Source organism: Semicossyphus pulcher, unplaced genomic scaffold (genome assembly GCF_022749685.1).
Source record: "Semicossyphus pulcher isolate SPU_LCO1_2020_fin unplaced genomic scaffold, fSemPul1.0.p SCAF_14, whole genome shotgun sequence".
NCBI classification, from domain to species: Eukaryota; Metazoa; Chordata; class Actinopteri; order Labriformes; family Labridae; genus Semicossyphus; species Semicossyphus pulcher.
In genome coordinates this window covers 4,270,327-4,296,836 of record NW_027211648.1, presented here as the reverse complement: position 1 = coordinate 4,296,836, position 26,510 = coordinate 4,270,327, and the positions used below count along the sequence as shown (strand labels likewise).

The window sequence follows — 26,510 nt, the reverse complement described above, 5'->3', positions numbered from 1 at the left end:
TGTAAAAGCATGATTTCAAAGGAGATACAGATCGGCTACAGTTCACTGTTCATTTAAAGGGTTTTTCTATATTACATGACATCATGTGGGGACGGACATTTTACTGGATTAAGTGCAAGTTTTTGTTTATACACTCTTAAGTTGTGCAACAGATGATTGCCCAAACAGGAAATAAGAAAACAAAATGAGAAAAGTTACTCTTGTTTTACACTTTCAGGCCTTTAAAAAGTATTATTATTAAAATAGTAAACTCAGACAGTGAGCGATTGCCTACAAAGAGGTGTGACAGTTGGCTGCAGAGATGTTTCTCCATATTTAAGAGGTCCAAATTGAAGTGGGGAAGCATTGCATTAAATTGCAAACAGTACCCTCAAAGTTCACACATATACATATAAATCAGTTATCCTGATTTGATTCACAGTAACAACATGCACAATAACTACATTCATTTATATATATCCTGCTGAATCAAAACCCTCCATGTTAATTAAAAGAAGAGTTGGTTAATTGCCTGTTCGTTGGAAAAAGAGGCGAATGAAGAAGGACTAAACCAAGTAATCTAATTATCTTAATAGCAAATTTCAAACTCATTTCCACCTCATGGCACATCTCCACGCTACGTGCAATTGTTCTTTTTTGGTTTTGCAAAAGTTTGATAGTATCAACTACTTTATTTGGTGTAACATTGGCTTTCAGCAAAGCAGAGCAGATACTAAAAGGTCACATGAAAACAATGCAGACCCCTGATTAGTCACTCGTCCAGCCTGGTACCAAACATAATTCCATACGTTTAGCTAAGTGAAAATAGCTTAACATCGAGTACAAAATGAAGTTTCTGCTGGTTTTTGTGTCGTGTTAAAGGCACAAAACACGGCGACAAACAGACGTGTCACTGTGTCGCTTTGACACTCAGCTCAGAACCCTGTCTCCAGTGAGCAGGTACCATCTGCAGTGGTAAACTAAGTAGGAAAAAGTAGCACCTGTATGGCTTTAGTCAGCCAGTCTAACCAGGCTGTTACCGTCTTTAGCACAAAAGCAAAATGGAGCAAGCAAAGTCATTAATACATCTATTTGGTCCTCCTTCCCTGGTATGTGTCCATTTTATAACAGTAGTAACATATATATATATATGTATATATATATCTATCTTTTCCTACATCACAGTATCATCATAATGAAGTAAACAAAATGTACTCTCATGGTTAACTCCTCTTTTCTGTGAGCATATGCTAAACGCTCACAGCCACATTTACCATGATTCATTCTGTAGCAGCTTCAGGGCGTCCGCAGCGTGCTGAGCGGCAGGGTCCTATCAGCAGAGATCACTCACAGGCCTTTATTGTACGTCACAATCTTACAATCAGTTGCCATCGCGATCTCCGGCTCGAGCTGACTCACGCTGATCTGTGGGAATCAAAGCAAAAAGGTCAACCGTGCTAAATGGAAATATTTGGCACAAACACGTTTGTAAACAGTCTGCTGTAGATTCATCCATAATCGTATAGATTAGCTGTTATTTAAAGATCTGAAACTGTTTAATTTGTAACTAAATAATTCTTAAAAGCTTTAACGGTTCTGTATTTACTGCTAACGGGCAAAAGGAGCCAATTTGGCAGATTAAAGTCTAATTTGAGGTTTGCATCTCCTAATATTTGAACCAGAGACAGATGGCTGTTGGAGTTGGAGGCAGAATCATAATCAGACATCTTGGTAGGTGTGAAATGGGGAAGTGGGACAAATTGAGGAGGCGGGGGGTCCAGGGGAGCAGTGCATTCATGTTGCTTTTTGGGGAGATCTTTTTTTTTTTTCGTCTGCTATTCTTGCGAAAGTGCAAAAAGGACTTGTGAGAGAAAAACAGGCCTGCTTTTCACAGGACTGTTGGCGGCACATATGTCTGAAGTTTTCTGCCATATGGCTGTCTGAGATATTTCAGTGGTAATTAAATCCTAAACATTTTAAAGCCAGAGCTGGTTGGCTTGTGTCAGGAAGTCAGTTGGCAGAGAGAAGACAAAGAGAGACGTGGAGTGAAAACTAAAATCGTGCCACAGTTATTTAATGAGTAGAATGACACATACTGGAGTTAATAAGGCAAAAGTTAGATCTCAGTCTGTTAGCCTGGACGGCATCAGTGAATGGAGGCAATAGAAGCTCTGGGCAGATCATAACAGAGCAGGTTACGTCTCAGAGGGCTACGCCTCATTAGGAGAGAGACTCTGTAAAGCTCAATGGGGGAACTTTAAAGAGGTCAAAAGACTCCGGTCATTTTAATCAGTCATTGAAACTCGTGGCAGACATGAGTAAGGCAGATACTCAACACAGACAGGAAGTTAAAGGAGGGATTTCTGTTGATTCTGATGTTGTTTCTCTGAGCGATGATCATAATCACATGGGCATTTTAATTATGACATTCACTAAACTTGCTTCTTTTTTATTTGTAAATGATATAACACAAAACTGGTTTAACCTAATTCCAGCTGATGAAATATTTCACACATACAATTGTTCAGCATCTCTTCCAAAGAAATGAAAATCAATCAAAGAAAGACTCGACAGTTAGCAGGACGAGTGACAGGCAGTCGGGCTGGACTGATGAAGAAAAAATTACCACCTACAGAAACTGAAACTTCAGCAACAGAAAATCCAAAGAGAGCTGTGCCGCAGTCGTGCTGCCATTTGGTTTGTTTACAGCTCATAACTGATCACATTACGTTTGGTGCCCTTGAAACATGTGCTTCAGCTGTAGATCTGTTCTTTTTTCCTGGACAGTATTCTGAAGGTATGTAAACAAGGTAGTTACTCGATGGTAATAGCCGCGTCAACCAGGCTTTAAAATATCGGTCAGTGAGCTAGGTCCCTCAACAGCAGGGTAAAGACAGGACGGAGAGAGTGGTCGTATTGGTTCCACCCACAACTTTTGCTATTACGGGGAGCTAATGCCATTACGGTTTCCAATGGGCCCTGGAAAACCTCCTCCAGACCACGTAAAACGTGTCATCTGGCGGAGGCCAGGCAGCTTGCTAAACTACACTTCCTCAATCTAGGACGCCCGCCTCCGATGTCATGTCTCGTTCAAAATCTTTAGGTTTGAAATGTAGACTGCAGACCTGAAGATTTTCTAGATGGATTCTGTCCCGCTCTGAGCCATTGCCTGCAGCGATCAATGTCCTTGACAGGACAACGGTAGTATTTCACTCCAGCGTCTCTCGCTGGGCCGTTCCTTTCAGAGGGAGGGGCGCAGTGCACGCTGGGTGTTGAAGGAATGTAGAACGGGTGAAACCACGAGCTGTTTGTTCAACTTTCTCCACAGCTATGGCGCCAATTTCAAATATCACTGCTTCTATCGATTACAGAGAACACCAGCTTTGACTGACAGCGGCTTTTTCCAGGGGGAGAACTGCTCCTTTAAGAGGAAAGACCGACTCAAATGGGGAAGAGAGTTATCGGGATGACGAACCTCGGACATCTGTGGGAAGAGACTGATGGCGAGAGGCAGAGCCAGGCCGAAGGCAGCGAGGCACACCAGGCTGTGGATGGGCAGGACGAGCCTCCGGCGTCTCTGCAGGAGAGGGAGCCTGGAGGGACACAGAGGAGACAGAAACACTGTCATTCTATCTACCTTACAGTTACAAGAGTTTGTGATGGCATTGTGGATGTATCCTGTTAAAAGTTACACTGTACCCTTTCACATCACATGGTACGGGTACAGCATTAGAATCCAACTGATATTGGACTTTATAATGCGTTTACCAACGTCAAACATTTTCCAAAGCCCCTTGTCAAAATCAAAGCCAAGATTTTAACGCAAGATCTCTTAAAAATGCATCTAAACACTTTCAGATATACGGCCATCATCTGCAGAACTGTAATTTCTCTGACTGAGCACACAGACTATTTGAGGAAATTTTAAAGAATCTATCTCCTGAAATACATTTCCTCATCTCAGCCCATATTTCTCCTCCCGCCTGGCTGCCCTCCGTAGGATAATCCCCTCTTCAGTGTGTGGGACAGTGAACTCAGCGGGAGCTTGAGAAAGAGCCGCTCCATCCCTCCTCAACCAGCGACGCCTCTCCCCCTAACGAGGAGAGCTACTGCCTAATGAGGGAGCTCATTAACACATATGGCTGCCATGGTTTAATTAGGCTACACACACAGAAACGTGCAGATACCGAGCTAAGAAGTGGATCACAAAGAGAAAAGTCAATGGGAGAGAAGTTGTGAGGCGCGTGAGTGATGAAGGAAGGTTTGTCCACACCTTAAAATCAGGTGAAAAACTTAAAGTTATATAAAATAGATGTAATAAAGTGCAGGCTGTGTTAACATGCATCCTGGCTAGTGGCCACATTCTGATTAAGGTCGTAGCCAGGTTTAACTGTTTACCTCTGACACCCTGACTGAGCCTCCCAGTCGCCATGAGGAGACCAATTAATATAAAATCCCTGCTGACTTGAGTCGGATCAAAAACAGACAACACTGCGCCTCTTTCTATATTTCAAGATAAACAGCGACTGTAGTGTTTCTACTTATATAATAACTATAACTATATGATAGTGACAGATATAGTTCTTTAATGTAACGGCATTCTCTTGTCTGCTGCAGTGTGCACAGAGAGGTATGACAACAGGAACAATCAAACACCTCGTGCAGGAGGTGGGGGTGATTATGAGCATGAAAATGTGACAGAATTCAACAAAAGGCAGAAGGTGTTTGTTTGTCAGCAGCGGAAGAACCTTTGAATACTTTAGTTATCAAGAGAGTTGTTCTTCTAAATAGTTCATAGATCAGAACATCTCTTATTTCCTTATGCAACATTAATAGGTAACCTGCAGAACTAGTAGGATAGTTTTATCAGAAGTTAGCGGTAAAGGCTGTGGTTTAGGAATGCCTGTAAATCAACAGAGTGGAGGAAGTAGAGTTTGCTAACCGAACACAAAACAAGTTGCCTTAGCCATCGAACCATCTAAGGAAGGAAAATTTAGAGTTGTCTTGGGAATCTGCTTTGATTTGGAAAGTTTTAATAGCTCTTTCATGTCAGCTAATATCAGCAATAAAGTCCGAGGAAGAAATTCCGCTTATGAGAAAACCCACGAAGACGCTGCGGAGCCCTGCAATCTTTGTCAAGTCCTGTAGAATTGTCTGCTAATATGTTGAAATATAGTATAATGTTTATAGATATGCATTTGCCTCTTGTCACACACAGAGCACTTGTCATTGCACATGAGCCCGGACACCTCCTCACTTCATCCTTCACACTGTTTCCATCAGGTGGCAGATACAGGCCTGTGAAAGGGCACGCTATGGCAGGAGTGTTGTTCCCTTCGCCAAAGCATCAATAAACAACACCCCCCGGTAACTGAAGGGAGGGAAAGTGCTGTTATGTGTTTATGTGGAATAGCGTTATGTTCCTTTTGTATTTGGTAAATAATCCAAACTGCCTGGAACTGACGCAGAGATGTTGCTGCCCTCTATCCATACCTGCTACAGTCACCTGAGTTTCTGGGCTGAAATTGAGACTCTTCCGCAGGTAGACGGAGCTTAAGACAGAAAAATAAATAATCTGAATACACTTACTCTGTCTTTAGCCTCTCACACTGAGTGAAGCACATGAAGGACAGAACCTGCTGTCACTGCCCTAAATCTGCTCTCAGCAGTGCTATCCATCACTGAGGGGCCGCTCAGGAGCCCGTCTCTGTCCCCTTGTTCTCGCTCCATTGAGAGCCACTGAAGGCAAGCTGACAGAGAGGATAGCTGAGCACTACTCACCTGCAACCACAGTCCACCTCACATACTCTCTCTCACTCTCTCTCTCTCTCTCTCCCCCCCCCCCCCCATTCAGTCAACCAGCTGCCAGGAATCCCAAACACACCTGGGCAGCGGGCCTCACTGCCTGAGCCCGCCTGCTCGGAGCGGTCGGGACAAGTGCTGTCAAGGATTTACAAAGATGGCTGCATTCCTCGACACACCGCAGGCACAGCCAGGCCATCGATCACAGGACGTCCGTATAAACACATTGCATCATTAAGACATCATTACCGTCTTATCCCACAACACTGAATCTCAGTGGTGGAGAGGGTTCACTGACTGCAGCGGCAATGAGGCAATCCGAGGCTAGGAAATACTCAGATGATTAAAGATTTAACGCTGTCATACCCGCACCAGAGATCATATCACCGTCGTCCCATAGAACCTCCAAAGAATCCAATTTAAAATCCTCCTCATCACCTACAAGGCCCTCCACAACCTAGCCCCCCCCCCTACATCACTGACCTCCTTCACCAATACACTCCCACCTGCAACGTCAGATCCGCCAACGGCAGCCTCTTCCCCCCTCTCACCCGATCTAAGATAAATTAAAGTAGTTTCTTACTTCTCCAGTGCAGTCATGATCATGGGAGGGAGCACCAGAATTGGCATTGGTAGGACCACTCTGGTCAGAGCTGTTTCTAAAAGTGCCTGTCACAAAAAAATAATAATAATAACAGAAGAAACAAAGACATTAATAATTTGTTTTGCTCTTTGTTAACCCTTAAAATTCTGCTCGAACTGACAGGTATTTGTCATATAAAGTTAGGACTATAATGCATTAAAAATAATCAATCCATCATTGATAATAAACCATCAAATCTGCACTTTTCGAGATGAATCACTGTCGGGGGAAAGTAACATACATGCCTGGCAGCTACTTTCGATGTTCCCACCACGTTGCCGTGGTCGTCGAGCACGCTGATGCCCTCCGACAGCTCCGAGTGCCTCATGAGCACCACGTTGCAGACGTTTGCACTCGCTGTAAAGAGGTGAGAATGTTATTGAAAGTGACTTAAATTACCATATTTCACAATTTAGCAAATTTACCGTCTCATGTATGTGGTAATATCAGGCAGCTTGTGTTGTGCTGTTGAGCTGGAAAGGGTTACACTGTTTGTTCCTGTGGGTACTGTTGTAGAGACTGCATGGATGAGGAATCACACCCTTAAAGGTGGTTTTATCGGATGATTGAAGTGGATTCTTGCTAAAGAATCGAGAGTTTTTACAGGTAATTTATTTCCTATAGAATCATTTTTAAAGTAAGCTCCCACACTCGGCAACTTGCAGAAAAATAATTAATTTGCTGCAACGTTTCGGTGCTGGACCTTCATCAGGCAACAGTCTGTGAACAGGGGCTGTGTGATCACAATAAGTAATCTAATAAACAAATGATTAAATCACCAACATCAGCCTCTTGACAAAGTAAACATAACATAAGCAAACATAATGTTAATGAAATGATCCATAAGATAAGAGATAAGATAGAAAACACAATAAATAAAAGACACAGACGATAAGAAGCGACTCTAGCAGGCTGCCGCCTGGGACGGCACTGGTGTCACTTCTTTGACACAGTTATCAATTCACAAATTAAAGTACACCTATAAAGGTACCAACAAGCTATATTCCAAGCAGAACAGAAAATATTTTACAATATTTTTACAATAGTATAGTTATTTACAATTAGTCACCCTAGTAAAGAAAAAAGTCCCCAAAAAATAGAATTATTTCAGAGTTTATCTCAACATGTCAGGTTTTGTGCCCCCTGCATTCATGAAAATGTCCCAGCAAAATTATACTTGGTACATGATGTATGTTTCAATAGTCATACGTTTGAGAACAGAGAATTTCTGCACTGAAGTATTGATGTTTTAACTTGTGTAAAATGTTCTTACAAGATGAGTATTAGTAATCTATAACAATCTATAACAATAATACAATAATACAAGAACTTGTTATTGATAAGTGTAGTTTTTATGTATGTCTTTAACTCTTGTGTTGCTCTCAGCTGCTGTAACAGTAAACCTCCTGCAAGGAAATATAAAGACATCTATGTATTTGTCTTCTGAAAGACGCTGAACCCCTGCTTCCCTTTCCCACTGAAGCAGCCAGAATTAAATCACTCCTGCACTATAATTTGTGTCATAATCCACCAAACTGCACAGCATGCCTCGCCTCTGTGTGACTTTGACTCAAGCAACAGCCAAATCAGCGCTATGATTTATTCACGGGAGCCAAAATGAACACAAATGTATGTTAATATAGATGGACCTTTCTCCTTGACTCTAATAGGAATAAGAAAAACTCATTTTAGAGAGTTTAGTGGTGGCGCCGCGGGCCTTTTTAATTTAAGACAACAGCGTTCAGAGTTATCTTTACTAAAGGCTGCGGGGCTGACGGGTCGCTTTGTGAGGGGAATTCAATTGACTGAGCAAATAGCCATTTTTACCTACAAGGGATTTTGCTTCATCCAGACCAATTAACAGAGGGGCCAATAGAGGGGTTTCTGCAAGGAATAACAAAAAATAAAGCGAATATCTACTTAAAAAAAATGTTTGCAATAATGAATTTAGTTTTATAATTACACTGATGCCTTTATTACAAAGTCTGTACAGCTTAATGATGAAATATGTGGCTGTAATTTGTAATTATTTGAAATAAATACATTTTTGTGCATTCTAATTGTCATCTAATAACTCATCGTACTTCATGGAAATGCATCCAAGAACTTTTCAAGTAATTAACTTCCTAAATATCACAAATAATGACAAATATTTTCAAGACAACAAATTAATTATCCCCATACATTTCTGGCGGCGTGGCTTTCCCTCCAGTCAGAGTCTTCATAAACTGAATGACAGGCGGCCTCTTGATTAGGTTATTACAAATAAATCTAGCCTTAAGTAAGCGCACAAAATCAAGCGGGTGAAAATTCAAACAGCACTTTACTTTTGCTCGCTTCAATTAGCCATTTTAATTACCTTTTATATTGGCCTACCACAACAACAGCAGCAACAACAATGAACAAACAGAAATCAGGTAAATGAGGCCTTGACATAGACGCCACTTTGGGGGTAATTATCCAATTTGTTTGCGGCAGCAGAGTTCTAACAAGCAGCCAATTACCAGGCAAAGGCTGCGCTATAGAAACCTGTTGATTTAATTGAAAGAACCGCCATGGTAAGAGGGGGGGCAGGCAAACAATTTAATTATGAGCCAGCAGCCCGGGGCATTCTGGGACACGGGTCTATACCCCTGGGTGCGACTGTGTGTTTGCGGGAGAGTGGCATGAAATCAGCTTGTGGCTCCACACACGTCTGACAAAGAGAGCTCGCAACACGTCTCTAACCCTGCAGAGGGAAACGGACGGTGAGGAGCCCAGAGAAGCAAATCGCTCAGCTGTGTTTGGCTCGCACACAGGGAGTTAAAAGGACCACAGATCCGCTCTAAAAATGAAGGCGCATGTCAGGTCTCTCTACATCTTTTATTTCATTCTATGAAAACAAAAAATAGGCATGAAATATATAATTAAGGTTTCGTAAAATCACACTTTGGTCCATCTGTTGACAAACCCTGTGACACTTGACTTCGGCCTCATTGATGGTCGCCAGAAGGTAATCCCTAAAACCTTTGTGATATCCTATCTTTTCAGTTAACCAAACTAACCTATACAAGATACCTCAAAAAATGTATCACCAAATTCTTACCAGCTGCATGTATCTTTTGATTACTATACACATAGCGTGCTAAACATCAGCATGCTCCACAAACAGGCTTATTGCATCATGATGTCTGTAGAACACCAGGTAAAAACTCATACATTTTACTCACCAAGCACGTAAGATGCTAACATTCACATCTTAACATAGCAGCATGCTAAATTTTACATATTTAAATGTTATCATGCTTGCAGAAGAAGTATGCTTATCAAGACACTAAATTTTACAGTCATTTGCGCATGCTAACAGTATCTGTAAGCCTGTTGCTGTAACTCCAACATTACCAGGAAAAGAAATACGTACAAAAAATGAGCATGTTAAAATACATAAATTAACATGCTAATCATGAGAACACGAGCACTACATTTCACATGATAATACAGTTTGTGCTTTTACAGAGAAGCAAAGTGTGTTTTTGTACATGGACGGAAATTTCATATAGTTTAAAGGGTCATTTTAGCAGAGAACTGGGCTTAATCCCTGTCCACCCCATGAAGTGTTTCCCTGAGCTTTTTGAACTCACCCACTGCTGGGAAGGGGATGAACCTCTGCACCAAAAGCCTGGTAGTTGGGCTGAAGCCGCTGGCTTTCTGGATTAAGACATTCAACCCAACCTGCAAATCAGACGCATGTGATAATCGATCAGCCTCACACTAAACAAGTTAATTATTAGCACATTCAATTTGGATATTCAAAAAATAAGCAGACTTTGCAGTGTCAGGAGTTGTTTGTTTGGGAGAAAAATGAAATTCCTGGCTCTTTGCGCAAACAATTAAAAACTACTATATTTTTACACACTAGAAGGCTGTAGTCAAAAGGCTATGAGCTCTAACATAGCACACCAGCACCACCACTTCTCCCTCCGGCTCTCCCAGGCTCGGCAGGGGGTCTTCCCCAGAGCAGACGTTTAATTGGAGAGCTCCTGCCCCCCTCCCCGCCCCCTATTTCCACCCTCCAGGCACCCCGTGATTTTTTTCTGTGCTTGTTGCCGCTGTCAAGCCTGAGGGCAGCAGCCGGATGGTCGCCCAGCAGGACCAGTAATTGGCTCCGTTTGAGCCCAGTGTCTACACTAAGAGCCGTGTCAGGCCGGTGTGTGAACGTGTATTATAGCCTTTTGACATTTGGGTTTTGGATGACATAAAGGTAAGAAAAAGGGCCAACTGATTAAAGGTTTTGTGAAAAGATTCATTCAAAGGTTTATGCTGAAATTCAACTTCTGTGAATTTGGCAGTTTTCCTATCAAAACTATGCAAAACATGCAGCGTTTTTACTAAATATTACAAATTATTCGAAACATCACAACCTTTAAACTCTGTCCTGAAGCCCGGGGACACCTGGTCACATGACATGAAAAAGATATTTTCTATAAAAATATTAATACTAGTGCTGCAAGAAGCATTGAACAGGCCCTCACACCCTGAATGCATTGGGGTGTGTCACATGTCGGGGTGGGTTGCAGCCGCAGAGCCCAAACTAATCACATTTTATTCGTTTATTAGGGTCCTTTTAAATATCTTACAACTAGACAAACAAGACTGCTTGGAAAACCCATTTTGATTGCACGTTTTCATTACGTTATCATGCTAATATGTTGCTCTGCCCCTGGATTCAAATAAATTAATGGATCAATCAGGTTTCTTGCACCATTTAATACTTTTTAAGACCTTTTTAAGACCTCAACAAATACAATTTAAGGCATGGCGCCACTACCACTAGCTGCTGCATAGCGCTGGTGCTTTCGAGATCTTCTGTGGGATCCAACAACTTTCCCATCCCATGGTCCCTGATGAGAATGTCTTTCGGCTTAAATTGCACTTTGCGTCGTCGTTTCTTGCAGTGCCAACCATCTCCAAAACCTCTCTTCTTCCAACCATTTTCTGCTAAACCTGCATCTCCCAATCTTAGCTTAATTATCTAACCACAAATCCCGACTGAAAACAACAAAACGATGTCACGCAGCCAGACGTGACTGTAGCTGACCAACACAACGTAAGCACGTAAAGCTTGTAGAGTCTCTGAGACATTACTGTCAAACAACTGCTTCTATTCTATTTGTTACGGTAATGTTAGCCCACTGCGTGAGCCTTAAGCACACCACCCACAAATGTGATACCTTCTGCAGATTTACGGTAAATTTAAGACACTTTATGACCTTCATTTCCCTGATTTTAATTTAAACCCTTTTAAGACTTTTTAAGGAGCCGTGGGAACCCTGTAAACTGGTGACTCAGCTATTAGTGTGTGAAGGCCTCAAGCCATTGGAGCCACAGAGCCTGTTCAGAGAGGCATGATGGGAACTCACAGCAATGGAGACTGCGCTGGTCACCGCTCCGAGGTATCCCTGAACGAATTTGGAAACTGGAGCCGGCTACAGTGAAAATGAAAAGTAAGCGACATCACAATCGTAAAGCATTTCATGCAGCTCATGCACATCTGTCAACACACATTAGAGTGCATTGTGTCTGTGTTAATGAGCCTGGGTCACTTCACTGCTGATACAGTACCTTGGAGGCGTTGCGGTTGCTGTAGTTAACACAGGCATTGTGACTCTGGTTTAACCACTGCAAAAGAAGAGGAAGTCAAAAGAAGACGAGCTTGTTAGTTTATGTGCTGATACAACTGATGAGATTACAGGTGGTAGTTTTTTCAACAATGTTATGTCCCTATCCACTGGTTAATGTCAACAAATGAAGTTCAAAAGTTTTGTCTCTCTTAGTATACATCTCTTATTCTTATTTTAAATTTATTTCTATCTGTTACTTTTTCTATTTGTACTTGCCTCTTCCTCATTGTCGTTGTCACTGAATTTCCCCTCTGAGGATCAATAAAGAACTATCTTATCTTACCTGTGTTTTATGATTTGTCTGTTTGGCTCACACCAAGCTCACCAGCCTGCTCATCATCTGTCTCCTAAATATCCCACCGTGAGTCCGTAAGTGAATAAACAATTTAAAGCTGAGAACCTTCACAGACTATTTAAAGCTCAACTTTCATTTACTAGCTTGAACTTAGGCGGCCAAAAGATCTGGAAAAAGCAGGCTGTAGGTGATCCTGAAGTTGTATTGTGTTCATGTTATTGCAGACACACAAAATGAGCACACACGTTTTATTATAATATAATAATTACATCAGCCTTTGGTTGCTATTGCTGTCACTTCAGCATCTTACTGTCAAGCATTCATATTTCTCAACCTGTCACTTCATTGTTTTTACAACACATTTCCAGGACCGCAGTTGAGAACTGTGATGTTGATAATTGTGCGTTTGTTATATTATTGATAATATAAGAACATGAAATTGCAGTTGGTATTCACCTGCCAGAAGATAGTTGAAGCCAATGTTTGATTTGGAAGAAGGAGGCCAACAACCTTCACAAGATAAAAAACATATGAGCGAGGAAACTACAAACGTACTTTTGTAGGATTGAGCAATATGTTCGAGGACCAATCTTTGTTACCAACAAAGTGTTGAAGTTAGCGCATGATTTAAATGTAAATGTGGATAAACGACTTGCTGTCTTGGACTACTTCTTCTTTTTTAAAAAGTATGTGAAAAAGTCTTACCACTGGTGTGCCAAACGGGATAAAACCTGTTCAAAGACAGAGTCAGTATCATCACTATTACCGTTTCAAACTCAAAATTATTTGCTTTGAAGAAGTTTTTCTTTACAATTATTCAAATCGTTCTTTAACAACACATCCGTTTCTTGTATTAAAGCGTTGATCTGTACAGGATGACAAAACAGTAGGACCCTAGGGCAAAGTACAAAATGTTTGTCAAACATATTAATGGCTGGTGTTTCTATCTCCGCCCTCGTTTCTTCTCTCTCGGACACTTCAAAGTAGCTTTACAAAAAAGAAAAGGTGCTTTGAGACCGGACCGGAATACTTGTGTTTGCTTCTTCAAAGCCTCGAGAACTCCTCGGTCACCGTGGGAGAGAGGTTTTAATCAGCGCCCAGCTGAGTGTGACCTTTTCCAGACAACCCGAAGAGCCCCGTTGAGCCGTGACAGTTCCCGGGGTGCACGACGCCTCCATGTTGGACCACATAACAAGCCCCCAGATCCCACTTCCCCCAAGGCTTCCACACTGAGCTACCGTACCTGACATCCGAAAGGGCATGAGGATCTTCTCCCCCGTGTCAGGGTGGATGATGGCCTGTAATAAGAGCGTAATGATCAGGATCAGATGATAATGAGTACCGAATGATTTGAGTTAATTCAGTTCAAATGAGTCAGGAAGAAAGTTTGAGCGCTGTTAGAAACAAATGATATAATGTTGTCAGAGTTCTTTTTGTGTGTCGAAGCTTTGAAAATCTTCCCATAGGTACACACCAAAGATAAACGACAGTGCTTTGTTAGTGCAGCATCCTCTAAGACAGCTGGAGATCTCGTTCTTATCCTGCTTTACTGCTGATGAGATCAGCTGACTGAAGAGGCGTGGAAGGCATTCGTTTTCTTCCCGATACTCATGGCACTTATGAAGTACAGTTTGAAGTAAACATTTGATTTAACAACATTTTTACTTTTTTTTAAATGTAAAAAAAACCAAACTAAATTCATGAACAAACTAAATCATTTATGAAATATAAAGTTTCATTTAGCCATTTAGTCATTAACACCTTTATAGAACTCCAAAGCAGAGCTGTTGCCGTGGCTGATTTCCATTTGCTGTTGGTTTGACCAGCTGCACCTGCAGTCCACTGACTGTCAGACATTTTTGGAAGCTGGCACTCACTGCGGCGTTAAGCCTGCTTCACTATCTTTATCATTTGAATGGAGTTTATAATGTTGCATGTTCCTGTTTGAAGCCACACTTTACCAGATGTCTGCTGTGTAAACAAGTGTAATGCTTAGACGTAAAGACTGGTGTATGTGTTGTTTGCCAGTCCACTGACCCACAACAGAACAAGCAGATAACAAAAGATTGAGATAGTTTGTAGAAATATCTGCAAGAGTGTGAAAACATATTACCTGCTTTATTTTTTGCGCTTGCCAAAGCTGTAGAGACAAAACACAATATATTTAATTAGAGAAACATTCATTTGTAGGTACTGAACTGTGCGTCAAGTATTTCTACAGCTCAGTTGAGGTCTATTTTTTCACATAAGTAACGTTTATATGTTAGCCTTTAGTATGTGTAACAGGGAGAGCTCAGGTGTAAACTGCTCTGGGTATATATATTTTTTCAGTTAAAAACTGGCAGCATTTAAATGTTGCTTTTAAACACATCAACAGCTAGTTATTCTTGCTTCTAAGTGCTTCACAAACACCTCGTTCTTTGACCCTTCTGTGGACCAACCAACACACTCCCTGAACCTACTTGCTGTCTTAAACATCAAGAAGAAAGAGAGTGTGGGCTTTTACAACACTCTTCAAAGGAAAACATTTTCCCTATCAGCAGAAAGAACTGACTTAATCCTAAATGTTTGTGACTTTACCTGAGCATCCGTCACTCCTGGAGGCAGAGTTCCTTGTTTGAAACGATCGATCAGCTCCACGCATTCCTGCAGCCGTTTCTGATTTCACAAAATAGATACAAGTCACAGCGTTGACAGTTTGATTCAAGACAGCAGCTTTAGTTGCATGTAGGCATTGCATGATATGTAAATTTCATACGGTTATCCTGGCTAAAAAAAATTGCGACCAATATCCAAATAATCATGAAAGCATGCATACAATTTTTAAATGGAGCCAACACAAACTGGGATCAATTTACCTGATGTTTTCATGATAAACTAATATTTTTGTTGCATCACAGATTAACATATTTTTTAGAGTAGCCCTTTGAAAGTAAAAAACAAACATCTTACAATCTTTGATAAGGTGATCATAAACTAAAAAGTTTTCCAAGCATAAATAAAAAAGAAATAATTAAATAAAAACAAACATAAAACAAAAATAGAATAAATGAATGTAAATCAGGACAGTCTTGCTGTGCGTTACTTCAAGATGTTTTATTCTCCTCCACTCTGTAAGGCACACTGTTCGATGTGTGATAATTGTGCTTCACTAAAACTTTCATGCTGATTTTCAGTTGACAAATGAGTTTCCTAAAAGGTAATGAGCAGCTTTCTGTGGTGTGATCATCGTCTAATGCTGAGCAAAATACCAGGTCATGTGGCCCAATTTGTCTTAATGAGCTTGCCATGTGTGTGTACATGTGTGTGATAGTGTTAGGTGTGTGTGCATGAGACCGTGTATTACGCAAAATCATGGCCGTCCCAGTTCCACTCTTGTCATTAAGGGCAAGTTGAGGCTATGCCTGGCCCAGCAGGATGCAAGGTGTGCTTGTGTGTGTGTGTGTGTGTGTGAGAGAGCACGCACACACTCCCACCCATCACAGCTACCCCACATGTCCACACCTCATCACATCCCAGGAGCTAGTGCCGCTATTACTGTCACCAAAGAGCCCGCTAACAGCTTCATTACCCAGAGCACCAGAGCTCTGATGACTCCATGAACATATTACCACAACACAATCAAGACCTGAGGAAACATTAGGACGGGCAGGGCAGCCCCGAGAATGGCCTGTAACCCAGAAGTTCAAAGATTTGTTCGCAGTTAAGGAGAATCCTTAAGTATTTTCATGCATCAGTTGTCAAGGAAATCTCAAGACCTGACATTACTAAGTCAAATTTAGTTTAATATGTGTTTTTTTTCTTGCACTTCTCCTTCTCCTTCAGTAAACATTGCCTCTGTGTTCATTCAGACGTTATTGTGCTGCCCCTTTGGCCCAAATTCTCCAAAAAACAGAAGACATGTTGACCTCAAGAGACTCGCTCAAATCTGGGTGAAACAAAGGTCAAGTAAAAACTGAAAGTGAGACTTCACTGCCACGCAATGCCACACTTCATAACTTCCCTTCATAACAAATGGGGTTTCTTTTCATGAACAGTTTTGTTTTACATGTAATACAGGAAGGATTTATCAGCACGTCTCTGATCAGTGTCTTCATCGTCATATCTTGCCTTGCTGTGTCTTTTTGCCCACAATCTCTTTGTCTCTTTTCTCTCTGTATTAGTGCTGTGATTAAAAGGGGGTTCATTCAATCACACACACTTTGACACACAGATTATGCATTGTAGTGCCTGCACCGTTCACCTCTCATCATCTGCGGCTGTTTTTTTCCCTCTCTCTCGCCTTTTTCTCCATCATACACCTGTCTATCCCTTTAGCCTGCCTCTTTCTTCGTCCATCTGACTGACTATGGCACGCTAACCAAACAACAGCACCTACAATCATGATGAAGAGAACTGTACAACAGATCATAAATCCACAATTCTTGAGAAGTTACTTCAGTTGCTAACTTTTTACCCTTCCTTCTCATATGAAAACATTCAAATGTACTGAGTTGTGGTTTTTACACATGGAGCTGGACACTCATTCAGAATGTTTGAGGCTGAAGCCCATCCCAAGAACGTGGTGCCCTAGGTCAGTGGTCCTGGGACCCCTGGGGATCCACGAACCATAGCCTGGGGGTCCGCAAAATAATCATAATAAATGTTTAAGAAATTATAAAATTGTGCTGTGTCATTAAAGACTGTATGTCTACAGATGAGGACCATTTGCGCCAATGAAATAAGCATATTGTGTCCGTTAATCCCACCCACATTAGGTTAGCGTTGGACCAATAGAAACTGATATGATTTAGACACATCAAGTCAATCTGTCACAAATCAATCAACTCACTCAAGTCCCAACGACCCGTTCCTGCGGCTGTCTTGCTACTGTTAATGTTCTAAAAGCTTTTAAGATCAATAACTTGAACAGTATAAACAAGTCAAGTCAAGTTGAGTCCACAAGCAATTAGAATAAAATGAACCTCTGTTTTAAAGTCTGTAAGCGGCATTAACATGATTCATATTTTTTACCTTTTCATCACTATGAAACAGGTTTGAAGTATTTAGGTTGATAAGTTTTACAATACAAATAGTTCCAATGGCATCTAACAGTGCAAACATGCTTAATCTGTGTTACGATTATGAGGGGGTCCTTGGAAAATGTCCCTGGCCCGAAAAAGTTTGAGAACCCCTGCCCTAGGTGACTGCTATTGTGACTGTCAGCTCAATGGAAAATGTGCAAGCTTAACACAATTTAGAGGATTGTTAAATATAGCATTTATTACAACAGATCACTGTTATTAATCGTAATGTGTGTACCTCTGTCACGAAGAGGGTGCTGGGGTCAATCACATCCAGGAAGTGCCTGAATCGACCAGAAAATGTGTTCTAGGGGAAAGAGAGAATCAAAAAACACAAGCATGATCTTAAATGCCACATTTATTGAAAAAAGAGTCAATTAAAACATAAATTCGGTTAACATGGTCATTAATAGAATAAATAATTTAATATAAGACAACTGAAAGCTTTAAATATCTGTTTTCGTTGTCTAATAACTGAAATACCTGAAAATCTTACTTTTACAATTCATATACAGGCAAGAAACTAACTTTTACTCAAATATAGGCGGCCAAATCAGATTCTGGGTTATTTCTCTGAGCAGAGAGAGGAAGAGAGACTCCAGCTGTTAGCCTGTAAACAGTCACATTACAGCATGCCAGCTGTTGTAACACACCAGGTGGAGCCTCCTCATTAATACGGCTGACAAACTGTTTCCTATCTGCATATTTTAGGGACCCGAAACCACTCACACCATTTGCAATTACTTTCCATAATGGCCGTGCCAAAAATACCTTTCAATAATTTATTCTACACTGAGCATAAGGAATGATTTCGTAGATACAGCTACAAACCATGCAGCTTTGAGTGGCACCATTCCCTTCCTAACATCAGTTTAATTACTCTAACTGCTAATTTGGACGAAAATCTGGTATCTGACTCACTGCTAAGCCTTGTGACTTCCTGAACATATGGATGGTGGTACAAACATGGCATGGGGGAATAGTTTTTAGTTGGTTCAATTCAACTGAGACTGGTGTGTAGAGAGGGGAATAATCTTACCTGTACTTCAAGGTTAAAATAAGCTTCTTTGGTGCTACACAATATTCTGTCACCTCTGATTCTGTGACTTGATTTGGACCTGATCTGACAATTGCAAATGTTTTTACTTAGTAACTCTTCATTTAACTTTCATCCTCTTTTACATAACCCTTCAGAAATGTACTATTTTAATTTCAACAAAGGCTGGGGAAGCACAATAAACTGACAAAAGATCACGGTAAAGTTATCATATCTTATAATCATTAGTAGGTTAAGCACCAAAACCAATGGCTCCTACAGCTCCCATAATGCAACTCATTGCCATTTAATAAGCCTTAGGTTGGCTTTGTTTCCTATGTAATGTCGCTGTCCTGTAAGTATCTCTGATACAGGGGCTGAAAATGAAACATTCAAGTAAATTATCTTGAATTTGTACTTAGGGTAACTTACGGTTCTTTAGTTTAAGTCTTTTACTTTCCCAAGTTCATTTACATTATTAAAACTAATGTTTCTGAGTCTAATTATTTGCAAGTTAGCCATGAAAGATGATTCTGACTCTAAATGTGTTTTAAGTTTGTTAAAAAAAACTTACTCCATTTCGACAAGTCACCAAAGTGGACGGTTTTAGCAGTGACTTCAGCTAGCAAAACCGTTAGCTAAGAGTGTAGCTGTCAAGCTAGGTGAAATCTATAGAACTACTCACCCGTAAATTAGGTCAACTAATTCAGCATAGTATGCTTTTTTAGGCATGTTAAAAACAATACATTAAGTTATATGCACCGATATCTGTGACGTTGAGTTTCAACTTAAACAGTTTGAGCAGTTGGTACCACAAAGAGATGGCCGTTGGGATTGTTACGTAACTTGCGTAACTGTGCGTAAAGTTCGAACGTCAAATTACGTGAACTTTGACCGCCGCCGAACTCTTGTGTTAAAATTGAGAAAGAATACTATGCAAGACGATTAAACACGGTTAAAGCAGACGTTTTCAGCGTTATAACACTTTATAATTTAAAAAATAATATTTCATGTCTGTCATAAATTTAACAAAACACCTGTCACACAATAAATCAGTAAACATTAATGCTAGTGTTGTTATGATGACGCACTGAGGACACAATTAGTGTATTTGTTTGCAAGTTAAAGTAGAGGCAAACTACCACTGAATAAATAATATGACTGAAAAATCCTATGTGGGATAAAAACATACGATCTTATATCTCACATATATGGACTTGAACAGATCCCATGTCAACAGCTGCCTGGTGCTTGAAGTGCAACTGGATCAGATTTTAGTGTAGTGAAAAATAACAGTACCTGATCGAAACGAGACTTGCCATGCTGGAATGTCGGATATTCAGACATGCTGCTGCAAAGGTACACAAAAGTACACCACTTTTCCCTTTCTAATGTAATAAAACAACTGTGTTCACAAACTCTTCATGAAACAGCAGCAGCAGAGCTGTTCAGTGGCCCAGCGTCACGGGTAATGTAGTTCTTCCGGGTTCAAGAAATGAATGAACCCTTGGTAGCAGACTACACTTCCCAGGATAACTTGCTTTGTTTTTACGTTTTTAAGAGGGAAGGTAAGGGAGGGAAAATGTTATGCATGATTTTGAGTCTGCAGTTCACCAGATTGAGAAAAACACTTTGAGTCACAATGTTGTTGGTTGAAGCACTGAAGAGTAAAACATAGCCCCCTTGTGGTGGCTTTGAATAACAGTCAGTAGTAGTAAAAATGTGCAGAGGATTGACAAAATATTATGAAATTAGGTTGTTGTTGTTGTTGTTGTTGTGTCATTCTACCTGGAAAACAGTAGTATGGTGGTCTGTTTTTGATGGACACTGTTCTATGAATTTTCTTGCCAGATTCAGTGGCTTTCAGTTGTCAGGGTGGGAATTATATGGGTCGATTACAGTATTTCCTAAACATAACATTGTATATTATTTAGACTTTAAAAACAGGATGTTACATAATCCTGTCATGCCAAGCATATTTCATGTTGATTACAAGTGGAGCACACTTAAGCAGGTGCAAATATCACATATTGACAGTTTCTCAGATATTTCACATGGGACATTCTATGTGTGATCTAATCACATACAGGCACATTTCAAGTTATTACATGTGAAACACGACTTCACAGGGGATTCAGCGTCACATGCAGGTGTACAGGTATGAGGTTTTTCAGACATTTCATCCGTCAGACAGTATCAGTAGAAGATTCTGTTTTCTCTCCTGCACTGTAACTGTATTTTGTATGCATTTCTTTTTGTTCCGTCTCATATTTATTCAGTTTTGCATTTATTTTTTAAAAATTTGATTCTAATGTTTTCTTAGCCTACTTGAAAATGCCTTTGCATTTGGATGAGCTGTATAAACAAAGCTGCCGTGCCTAATAGGAAAAGGTCTACATTTGATTAAGTGTAAATGCTTGAATTTTTTCATTAATATTGTTTTAGTACAAATCCAGGTATTCTACAAACTTTGAACCAGATACCAAAATGGAAAATGCAGTCATTAAAAACCTTATAAACACACAAAAACACACACCAAAGAAAGATTTACAGCCAAACATACGGTGAGCAAGAAACACAAAATATTCTTTATTAAATATACAAAATTTGTGAAACAGAATTGCATCACGAATTGTAAACTTTCCAATCTTACATACTACCTTAAGCACATTCCACCGGCTACACAATCGAGGACAAAATACAATCAGTTTAAATAAAAATTTTCAAAATGGAAGACATGGAAAAAGGACGTTTATTCTTGGTAAGTGCCGAGTCACATGTAAATATGTCTCTACAGTCGTCTATGCACTTTGTATTGCGATCGCACAGCAGAACTGAGATGACAAAAGACTGTTTTGGGATGTTTCCGTATGCTTCAAGCTCACTGGCAAATAATCGTTGTGGTGTCAGTGTAGGCCGAGTGCTTAAATCACAGAGCGATTAGAAAGTGCAGTACGGTGTAAAGTAGATCTAACTATACCGCTATCAACAGACAGGTACAGCAGGGCTATGTTCTGACGATTAAGTAGTGCAAGAACATCCACGAATGCTGTTAAAAGTGGCATCATATCAGAATACTTTATGGTGTATCAATCTACTCCATTGATTCAGTTTCAAGGCTTCTTTTTTTTTGGCATGACTGCTCATTTTTATTGGTATGCATACAATTTATTCTTGTGCAGTGATCTAAACAGTATCGTAAGAAAGCATGAAAAGAAATTGAAGAAAAAGTGAACGGATGGCTTTTCTTTCTCAAAACCTGCCCCGAGCCTTGACAAGGAAAATGAAGTGCTAGATTTTTAATGAACGTCAAACCAAAACAAAAATAAGGCAGCATTTGGCATTTCAATACGGCATATATGCTGTAAAAAGCGGTATATATCCCTTTGTAACACCTGAAAGCAGTAGCGATATAGCGTGCTCGAGCAGAAGCGGATGTGACACACCAACACTGAGGGAGGGGGAGTCAAGTACCAGCATGTCGCAGGCATTTTTCTCCACAGAGGAGCCGTGTTGATAACACACACTGGGGAAGGCAGAAGCATGAGATCAGAGAAGCCGTGATGCACTGATCTTGATACTGAGTGATAACTGTCTTCACCTGATAACACTGTGACCCATACAAGAATCAGTTAGCTTATTAGGCTGAGCATTATGGGTTATTTTCAAGACATGCCCATTGAACAGAAACAAGAGTAAAGAAGGGAGGGGGGAGAAAAATAAAGAGGAATCAGCACAAGATAAACAGCAGTCATCGCGCGTAGAAAATTAAACCATTCACTTGCTGGCTAAGAACACTTTTGAACATTCAGCAGCTACGATCAGTTCCCAGTGATGTGCACGTGACGAGGCCGAGCTCTCACACCGCTCATTTGGTTTGTGGTTTCGATAACTAGTCGGAGCACTCGATATTCATTGGGGAACATTTGTAGAGAGTCAATCCAGAACAACATACACACCGTGTGATTACCGATAATTATTGTATAGGGTTTACTTTAAAATAAATGCAGAATATATTTTCCAAAACATACTGAAAGATATTAAATCAATTTTCTGTCTTCTAAGCAGCCGCTGGTTTCAGTTAATTACAGTTAAAGAAAAGCTCAACATTTTTGGGAAACAAAACTATGGCTTTTTTTTACTTCACAAAAGATAGAGGAGAAGATTGATATTGTGATTAGCTTAGCTTAGCATTAAGACTGGTAACAGGTGGAACAGCCTGGCTCTGTCTAATGTCTTTATGGGCTGTAACTCTTTCTTGATAACGGTGGCCAGGTGCAGTCACTTCCTGGAGTTCTTTTGTCTTGTTGTTACCTTCATTTTCCCCTTTAGCCAAACAAAACTCCAGGAAGTCCCTGCACACGACCCGAATGTGATACCTAACTATAAAACCACATCTTTTTTTTTATTTTTCTGGTTGTACATTACCTTGACGAGAGCTAGCGGTTTGCTTCCTGCTTCCAAACTTAAACTATGCTAATTGTTTCCTGGCTCCAACTCAATATTTATATTACAGCCATTAAAATGATTTCGATCTTCTTATACAACGCTGAAAGTTTAACAAATAAAGGCACTTCCAAAAATGTCGACCTGCTCCTTGAACCATAAAAATAAACTTGCAGAAACCTGAGATACACATGAGATCCACTGCAGTGAACAGCATTTGTTTGTTTCTAATATTGTCAGGGATGTGTTACTGTCGTGTAATACAGTAAGCAGGGACTGCTCCTTTTTGGGCAGATCTACAATGCCCTGAAATCCAAAACCTGCTGCCAAGTACGAGAAGATTTACAGCTGTCTGTTAATTTAACTGAAAGCACAGCTGAGTTAAAACAATACCTCATTCAATTAGTCAACTGTTTTGATAATCTATTAAATGTTTAAACCAGTTGTCCAGCCTCCCAAATATTTTAAACATTTCAGCAAAGTGAATATCTCTGATATTTGGATTTAACTCTTACAGATGTCTACTTGTCTCATTTAGTCGTGTTTTGAAAAGGTCCCAGAAGCCTCAGCTGCATGACTCCCTTCATAACAAAACAATAGAATAAAAAGAAAGGCGTAAAAATGCTCACTTGAGCAGGTTTCAAGTCTCTGCAATTTGATTTTCATTCTGCAGTGAAATGAACTGAAACCTCGGGCTGCCTTGAAGGTATAAGATCAATCTAAACACGATGGTACTCTACGGAAACGGTGGACATTGATTTTAAGTCAATTCAATTTGTAGCCAATGAGCTAAAACGTGAGAGTGGGCCTTCATGTTGTTGGCTCTCCTCTCTCTACAGAACTACAAAAGCTTTGGAGAAGTGTATATTTATGAAAAATGTAGTTATTTAGGTGGGTATACAGTGTTTTGGACTGAAACTCTACCATTCTGTCTTATTTTGTGATAAGGTGATAGAAGTGAACGGTGAGGTGAAAAGGAGGAATCAACGTCTCTACAATCAGGATCCAGAATGTGAAGCATCTGGGTTTCACTCCTCTGTGAACTTAAAACCAACCCTCTGTGTGAACCTGAAAACAACCTGAGGACCCGCTACATTCAGAAAAACTCGGACCAGAACCCTTCGACAAGGACGCGTCTCAGCACAGTAAAGCATGCCGGCTGAAAAACATCGCCTCGACATCTCTCAGTGCCTAGATATTTGTATCAAAAAGGACAGCATAGCAGTGAAAAGACTAAAGAGCTGTTGTGGAGGTTAGAGTGAACAGATGCGGACTGAACTGCAAACCCTTCCCCCCGCTTTCGTCACTTTAACTTTGATGACCGCACTTGCAGGAGAGTGGGCTTCTGCTCCATGATTCGCACCAGCAGCGTGTCAATGTAGTCCTCCAGATCTTTGACCTGCGGCTTCAACTTCTTCAGCTCCACCTCCCGTTTGGCCAGCAAAAATTTCTGCCGCTGAAACTCCGTCTTCTGCCGCTCCAGCTCCGCCTCCCGCTGCACCAGCAGGGAGACCAGTTCGCTGTGGGTCAGGTGGTAGTACGAGCCCGCTCCTTCCGTCAGAGACTGAACACAGACAGAAGAAGGGGTGATATATTTTTATTGGAAAATGATTAAAGGGTAGTCATGTCATTTTTTTATACCAGGACATATTTTGGATCAAACTGAAACTAGGTACAAAAAGTGTGGCAATGCTCCAGTAGATTGCTTCAGCCGACAGCCATGAAACAGGCTGCGATGGTTGCAACATAACTTTTGGGGGCAACTGCGCCTAATCAAAAGGACATTAACTAAAAAGTTCTTATTTTTGCAGGCTCAGATTGTTATTCTAAATATCTTACAAAAGTGCAGATTATTTTTTGATATGGTAAGATCCTTTTTAAACAGAAGCAACAGTTACATCTCTTTCTTCAAAGCCACCAGACTGCAGTGACAAAAACAGCCGTTCTACCCTACAGAGCAAAGCAGTTGCTTGTCTACTACTGCCTCAATTGTTAGTTTATTTGTGTAAGAATGTGTAAGTAAATGATGTAAAGACTGTTGTTATTCTGCCAAACATGCAGTATTGTATTTTCCCCCTTGTTTTCCAAGGCGCTTACTGCTGCTTTTAAAGAATTCATAATCATTAACAAAATCTAATCAGTCTTCGTCAGTTAATGAATTAAAAAATCTGATATCAAACTGATAGAAGCCAAACATTTAACCTGCCTAAAGTCTGTAAAACTTAAATAAAGAAGATGAGGGATTATATATTTCTATAACTTTCTGACCTTATTGTTTTTACAAGGTGAATGTTACCATTTCTCTCGAATGAATGTCGTCAGAAACTAATTTGAGCAACATTTGTTTATTAAAGTAAACAAGCTAAAGACACAACAACTTTTAAAATGATTAGTTTGATTATTATAAATGAGTATTAGCAGATTAAAATGTCAAATAAATATAAACCTCAAATCACAAACTCATAGTTACTGTATTTTGCCTCTGAAGGGCAGCATTGCTGTGTTATAACTGTTCAAACATACTGTACCTTCTTCCTCTCCGTCTCCTGCTCGCTGATCTGGCTGCTTCTTCCCGGGTGGATGGTGGACTTGAGCTTCTCCAGGCCGGTGGCCAGCACTGACCGGCCCTCAGTCCGCTTCTCCTCAGCCAGTGTGGCAGTGGTCAGAGGCTTCACTGGGTGGGGGCTGGACAGCACAACAGCACACACACATATGATCAGATATCCCTCTTCATGTACACACCTCTTGTGGCTTCTTTTGTTTTGATAGAAACCTTTCAGGTGATGTATAGAACTTAGTTTGGCTGCCATACTGGAGGTCCGAACGTGTCTGAAAGTGCCATACTTAATGCATTTGACTAAGAGGACTTGAATTTACATCTATTTTACTTTCCTCTGTTTTTATTTGAAAGCACCTGAGAGGAAGTTGGGGGACGGTTTGCGCAACATGTGATTTGCAGTAAAATCGTTGCACATTATTAGCCTGAATAAAACTAAATACGCTTGTGCCTGTGGGCGATACTCGAGGGTAACAATAACTAATGTAGTATTTAATGTTTTAATTATTTTATTGTTACTGATAATCATTGCATATGTGCATCTAAAGTTATTACAAAAAACACGGAGTATCTTCTGCAGTTAACCACTAAACCCTTTAACAGGGGTAACAAGCTAATACGGCTACAACTGAGCTTTTATTCTGAAAATCACATGTAATACAAGCCTAGTTTGTGAACGTAAAGACTACGTAAATATGAAAGAATCACTATATTAAAATATGCTTTACAAAGAACCATCTGGAATAAAAGATGCTGCTGGCTTGCCTTTTGCTTTGTCCATTAGTTGCTGGTCTTTAATCCAGACACGACTAAAACCAGCTCTTTGTTCAGGTCAACCTTAATGACTTTCTCTAAATGAAACTCTAAAACAACACAGGAAAGACAGTTTCCTGTTTCCGGGGCCTATATTTAAAGCAAATCTATCCTATCAGATCACTCACTTACTCACTACTTACAGCAGTGACTTGCATTCACACAATCACAATATTTGTCACATATATCTGTCTTGAGCCAATTACAACAGATTGT

General features: G+C 40.4%; 2 protein-coding genes across 4 annotated transcripts in view; both read right to left on the bottom strand.

Annotated features, from left to right (window-relative positions):
• Window positions 1-1,251: 1,251 nt before the first annotated feature.
• sfxn5a (sideroflexin 5a) lies at window positions 1,252-19,825 on the bottom strand. Of its 2 annotated transcripts, XM_069661905.1 has the most exons (15): window positions 19,778-19,825; window positions 17,681-17,749; window positions 14,960-15,037; window positions 14,493-14,519; window positions 13,623-13,677; window positions 13,085-13,110; window positions 12,836-12,889; window positions 12,026-12,082; window positions 11,824-11,889; window positions 10,045-10,135; window positions 6,666-6,781; window positions 6,365-6,450; window positions 5,616-5,618; window positions 3,455-3,572; window positions 1,252-1,404 (listed from the first exon to the last, which is right to left on the bottom strand). In XM_069661905.1, exons 1-15 carry the CDS (start codon window positions 19,823-19,825, stop codon window positions 1,327-1,329), a joined length of 972 nt encoding a protein of 323 aa, XP_069518006.1. In that variant the 3' UTR covers window positions 1,252-1,326. The 2 variants fall into 2 exon arrangements, with proteins under 2 accessions (XP_069518006.1, XP_069518005.1); XM_069661904.1 differs by lacking the exon at window positions 5,616-5,618.
• A 1,213-nt stretch (window positions 19,826-21,038) lies between these two features.
• rab11fip5a (RAB11 family interacting protein 5a (class I)) overlaps window positions 21,039-26,510 on the bottom strand; it is a 30,347-nt gene continuing 24,875 nt past the window's right edge. For both annotated transcript variants that reach the window (XM_069661930.1, XM_069661931.1), the window contains 2 exons: window positions 25,453-25,609; window positions 21,039-24,488 (listed from right to left, as the gene is read on the bottom strand). In XM_069661930.1, coding sequence (XP_069518031.1) covers window positions 24,228-24,488; window positions 25,453-25,609 — 418 coding nt within the window. In that variant the 3' untranslated portion in view covers window positions 21,039-24,227. The remainder of the gene's footprint in view (window positions 24,489-25,452; window positions 25,610-26,510) is intronic.